Source organism: Adiantum capillus-veneris, chromosome 28 (assembly GCF_014529385.1).
Source record: "Adiantum capillus-veneris isolate H3 chromosome 28, ASM1452938v2, whole genome shotgun sequence".
Lineage (NCBI taxonomy): Eukaryota > Viridiplantae > Streptophyta > Polypodiopsida > Polypodiales > Pteridaceae > Adiantum > Adiantum capillus-veneris.
Genome location: NC_140958.1, coordinates 67,582,423 through 67,588,422, shown reverse-complemented (window position 1 = coordinate 67,588,422; position 6,000 = coordinate 67,582,423). Strand labels below are relative to the sequence as shown.

Sequence of the window (6,000 nt, the reverse complement as noted above, 5' to 3'; positions counted from 1 at the left end):
TGCTCGATGACAAAAACCCTTCTTAAAGGGGTGGTAGCTTGTAAAGCTTATCCATATGCTTTGATGGCTACACCTACTCTTTTAAGCACCCATCAATCATCGCTATTGACACAACATATTGTTTTCGATGCATACACAAGCACATATATAAATGTCTAGCCATTGGACATATGCACTCATCAATAGTTCAACTTTTGGCCCATTTGTAAAGCTATCAACTACCTTGTCTATCCTCGTGCACCGTTACTTAAAGTTTTTTTTTTTTTTTTTCCCCCAAAACTCACAATTGTGAGTGAATAAACAACTTTTCTACACAAATGGGTGCGTAAAGATTAAGGCCTCATGACTAGACAAGTTTTGTGCCTTTCATTAACATTATTACGTAGGAGGTCTCTTAAACTCAGAGACATTATTACGTAGGAGCGAGGGAAAGAGCGTACCTCTTTTAAACCGAGAGAGAGAGAGAGAGAGAGAGAGAGAGCGAGCAATGGCAGCTACGGGAGATGGCGGGGTCGTGAACAACATTATCTGCTTACTTTCAGACCCGGAAGGAAACCCTCTTGGAAACCCTCTTGACCTCCCGCAGAACGCTGGTCCTGCCGAACTCTATACACTCGTTAACAGTCTCCTAAACAATGTAAGCTATCTTTGTGTGGCTCGCTTGGATTTATTAAAGCATTTTCTGCATCGATAACAGCTGGATGTTTGCAATAAAACTCTTGGGTTTGTTCTGGGCTCAAGGCTCTCGTTAGAAAATGATGTCCTATTCTTGAATGCCTTTCTCTTGGGTGGGTTGCCTGAAAGAGACTCCATGGCGATCACAAGCATTTTCACGCATGGCTCTCACCATTAAAAAGCGCTATTGTCCGGAAGGAGGCTCAATGAGATGCTCTATTAGACGAGTACACAACACATTGTGCATGGGCAATGGTGCTGCTAGGCCCCTCAATATCTCCCATGGGTGGAGTATAGGGAGTGGGAGCAGTTTTGTGGCTGGGTTTGACTTGGTTGAATGTGAGCTAGATAGCTTGTGTCTAGCACGTTTTGGCCATGCTTGCTTGGCTTCTGCGTGCTTGCATGTGCCCAAATGTAACCGGCAAGCCAATGGCAAGGCGGTGAATCAGCAACAAGCACGCCAATAAACTTGGAAACTTAATCACACTTGAACTTTAAAACAGCTGTAGACGAACACGAAGTGGCAGAGTTCCACTTTCAAATTCACTTGCCCAGAGTTTGGCGCCCCTTTCGGCACTTCTTTAATATTATCAATTCCATACAATACAAATGTCGGGGAGTCACATTGGAGGTGTGTAACTAAATACTCATCTGCCAAAAGTGCTTGGGCACTCGATACAAAAGCAATTGATACAAAAGCTGGCGCCCAAAAGCACAACTGCTAAAAACAAGTCGCCGCAAAAGCCCATAAGTCAATTGCTTTCATAGCCAGAAAAGCTGCCATGTCAGTTGCCATATGGCTTTCCACGTTAGTGCGTCCGTTTTGGCACGTGTCATATGAATCTCGATGCAAATTTTGCCAGGATTCTTGCGTGCGTGGCTTGAACTAGAGTCTTGTGCTCTTTCCTTGCTCTGTCCGGTCAGGTCATGGTCATGCCAAAAATAGCTCAGTAGACATTGACTCTATGCATACATGTATTTGACTTTTCAAAAAATGCAGTAGTACAAAGGCACTAGTCACTGAACAATCACAATCACATTCACATCATTATTCCCGTCAAGATCTTAGACTCAAATCGTGATCATCATGACTTATTTAGCAATCACATCTATGTCGTGCTGATCTCTAACAAATGTCTTGATCCACTAAATCTCGTCATTTCCAGATTCATATCATTGCTTAGAAAAATCCTTCAAACATTTCATCTTACACACGGACTCAAACAAAGAGACAATTGTAAGAGTTCATGAAATGTTTAGTTTTTAAGGAGCTCCAACCATAATAAAACACATCATGGTCAATCATTTATGTACATATCGTAAAGGCACTCAACATAGCCCTGTCAGCCTATCAACATTCCCAAATGTCAAACACAAATTGGTTGATTCTATTTACTTCTAGGCAAGCTATGACAAAGGAGTGGAGTGGTGTTTCTCTTATGCAGATACACCACGCTAGATTCAATTCTCTGATTCGGTGTGCACTTTTGGAAAAGTAGGAGCTAAATCAAAGCCTCAAGGTAAAGCTCTAAGATATGAGGAGGTTTGCTAAGTCCTCGTCCTCCATCCACTTTGCATCAAGAGTTGGATAATTCTTGAACTTGACCAAATATTTGTTGACCAGCTTACCCTTCACTTTTTCACGCACTAGGACCTACTCATGTATAAGAATTCTTCTACCTTTGGTTGCATAGTACCCACGGTCTCACGCACTGCTTTCCAAAATAAAGTGGTAAATCTAGGGTCTTTATTTGAAACAATAGACTTGACATCCCATGAACCCGAAAAAAATCTATCTACATTAGTCCAAATGCCATCGTGCCCACTCCGAGTCTTGGGAAGATCAAAGATGAAGTCCATCCTCCCATGGTTGATCTAAGGCTACAGGAGTCTTGTCACTTTGGTGTTTATCATACTTCACTTTTCGACATACAAGTAAGTACGCACAATTTCATCCACATTCTTTTGGAGCTGTGGCCAATAGAAGTAAATCTCAACACCCTCAAGTGTCGCATGTATGCATGTGTGCCCAACAATAGGATGATTGTGACACTCCATTAACACCCTTGGCCTTAAAACACATGTCACAATCAACATGGTCTTTCGCATCAAATATCTTTCCTCTAGAGAATACTCTGAAATTGTCTCCCTACTCTGTACCCTATCAAAGATCTCACCAAAATCAGGGTCTGTAGCATACTACTCCCGTATCGCATCAAAGTCCTGATGATGCAATGAGGTAACAACGAATATTTCTGACTTGCTAGAGGACTCATTTGCCACCACATTCTTCTTTTTGTTCAAGTACACTACTTTAAAATAAAAGTGTGACAATATGTTCGCCGTTCTTTTGATAACTTGTTCTAGGACAAGAAATATTTCAAACTGATGATCAGTGTACACTGTAAAATCTGGCCCGAGCATTTAATGCCTCCATTGAGCCAAAGCATGAATAACTACTAAGACTTCCTTTTCATAAATCAGTACAATTCTCTCTAGTTTTGATAACATTGGACTTTCATGAGCTATGACATTTCCTTCTTGCATTAAGACCGCACCCAGACTGGTTTCACAAGCATCACAATAAGCCTGAAAAGGTTTTTTTGCAAATGTGGTAAACTCAACACTAGCAAGTAGTCGACTTCTGCTAGAGTCTCTCAAATGTTGCAATGTGTGAGGGTGCCTAAGTGAGTGGTACTCCTTTCTGAGTCAGGATATGCAACACGACGAAGCAATCTCCGGAAATTGTATGATGAACCGCCTATAGTAAGAGCACAAGCCCAACAAGCTTCTCAAATCATGTACATTTCTTAATGTAGGTCAATCACGACTAGCTGCCACTCACATTCTTTGACATCGTTGTTTTCTCCAAATCTGAAGTGGAACATAGAGAGCATAAGTGGAACATAGAGAGCATTTGTTGTTAGTATTCAAGGTGTTGAGAGACCACATATTGGTAATCAATAGAAAGAAGTGCGAGTTCTTTCTACTAGAGACACTTTTTTTGGGGGACATTGTTTCGTCCAAGGGTGTTAGCATGGATCCAACTAGCCCACAAATTGTCTATGCTCTTGAAAGATCCTATCCATGATCCTGTTCTACGTTGCAAGAGCATTTGTGAAACCGAAAGACATCACCAAATACTTGTACTATGGATGTACCAAAAGCTGAAACGGAAGATAAAAAGGTTTGGACGACTAAAATGGAAAGTGAAGATTCCGACACGGAAAAATTACTAAGCATGGTCGTGTATACATCTCTAGGAGCAATTCTGGTATGATGATAGTCAACTTTAAGATCCCCTACTAAACATGTAGAACTTTGTAATCTATCAAATATATCATCGATCCTGGGTATTGGAAACTTGTTCTTGATGGTAATCTTAATAAGAGTCCTATAGCTATACACATCCTCCAAGATCTGTCTTTCTTGCGCACAAGTGCCAGTGGAGAACAAAAAGATGAAGTGGTGTACTGGATCAAGCCCTTTTCCAAAAGGTCTTTCACGTGGTTCGTGATTTCTTCTTGTTGAGCACTGCTCACTCTAAAAGGTGGTCCGTTTGGAGGAATAATACCAAGTTTCAACTCTATGATATGATTCTCTAGTCGTTCAAAAGGTAACTTGCCAGGCAAACTTGTATGAGAAACAATCGACATGAGCTTGAAGGAAACTATTACGCTCTGACTCTAGCTCTATCAAACTTGACTCCATATTTTTACAAAGATTTATGTAAGGTGTAGCGGAATGAATGTTTGCGCTTTGCTCAAGATGAGTACTCCGAATTGTGCTCAAGGTTCTTTTAGTTCTTATGGAAGGGAGAGCCTTCCGTTCTTAACGAGAGAGTGCTATGATCACAAACATAGTGAATGGACATTGTGCGTGCAAGTGTATGAGACTGAGAGATAGAGAGAGAAGAGAGATACGACACCAGAGACGTAAAACCCTCCTCCGAAGGCCCCTCTCTCGTCGGCGAGAGTGGTTTACTATTGATTGCACAAAGTGGTACAATGATGATGCATGGAAACTGATGCTACTTGGGACTATGTTGGTGACGACGACGATGACCTAAGGGCTGAAATCTGCGACCTTCTAATTGCTGAAAATCTGCTGAACTTGGGGCTGTTTTGGGTGGCTGAAAACGCAGGCAGGTTTGGCTGCGTTTTTCGAGGCTGAATCTTCTTGACAAAAACGCTGATGGCTACTGTGATCTGTGGCTGAAAACGCTGCTGAAATTGCAGCCTTCTGATGGCGATGAAAACACTGCAAAGCTGAGGCTGAAATCCAAAAACGCTATGGGATTTGATGACCAAAAATACTAGCAAAGCTGGTGTTTGGCAAATGCTAGGTGAGGGGTACTGTTGGCGATGAGAGGATTGCTGAAAATGCCAAGGTGTAGGGGATGCTGTGCAAAAACGCTAGGTGATGCTGGATCTGCAAAACGCTAGATCTCCTGGGGGGGGGGGGGGGGTATGCTGAGAAGTTGCCTGTTGAGCGTGGAGCTCCTGCTGCCTCTTCTGCCATTTAGTGCTAACTTTGGTTTGCTTATATATTTTCTTAGCAAAATTGCCCTACCTACTTTTGTTGGAAAGTCACTTAAATTATTAAGTGAAAAATACCAAAAATAGGTAAAATAGGCTAAATGCACTGGAAAATTCCCTAATTGATTCTAATGGATTCTGATGGGAATACTGATGATCATGCTGTGTGCAACCAGAGGATATGCATCTACACTAAGTGACTGGGTATGCACGGTCTACGAATAGACTCACAAAAGTGCCAGATCACTTCTAATCTAGACTTACTGGACTATTGAACCCTGATCATGCTGTAGCTTGTCCACGGACACATAGGGTTGGATGTGTCACGTGACATCCCCTCCTTTTCAAAGTGAGGTACTGATACCGAACTGTATGGCGTCGAGGGAGATCGCCAATAGCATCCAGAATCCTGGAAGGGACTTTTCGCCAGCCCACGCTGATGTGTGGGTCGTGCGGTACTTGAACTTCATAAAGGTCTGCAACGCTTGCTTCTTTGGGCCGCGCCGAAAGCGACACAAAGTCTTCTGTGGCTCCTTCGATGCTTCAACTTCGTCTAGAGTCGTGCTTCTTCCTTCTTCAAGAATCTCCATGGCTGAAAATTCTTGAAACCACTTCCAACACAAAAACATAAACATACCAATTCCATGTAAAGTGAGTGGAAAAAATCTTGTCTTCCTCAAAGACTGTGCATGCAATGTAGATGAACAAAGAGACGGAGTGCCAGACCGTTCACCACACACACGCAAACAATGAGATCGAATCTTTCTCTTTTGATCTAAAGCAATCA

At 42.2% G+C, this 6,000-nt stretch overlaps 1 protein-coding gene across 1 annotated transcript in view; it reads left to right on the top strand.

The window, feature by feature from the left end:
• The first annotated feature begins 406 nt into the window (after positions 1-406).
• Positions 407-6,000, top strand: part of LOC147420605 (WD-40 repeat family protein / notchless protein) — a 96,382-nt gene continuing 90,788 nt past the window's right edge. The window contains exon 1 of the mRNA XM_086505201.1: positions 407-637. Coding sequence (XP_086361327.1) covers positions 488-637 — 150 coding nt within the window. The 5' untranslated portion in view covers positions 407-487. The remainder of the gene's footprint in view (positions 638-6,000) is intronic.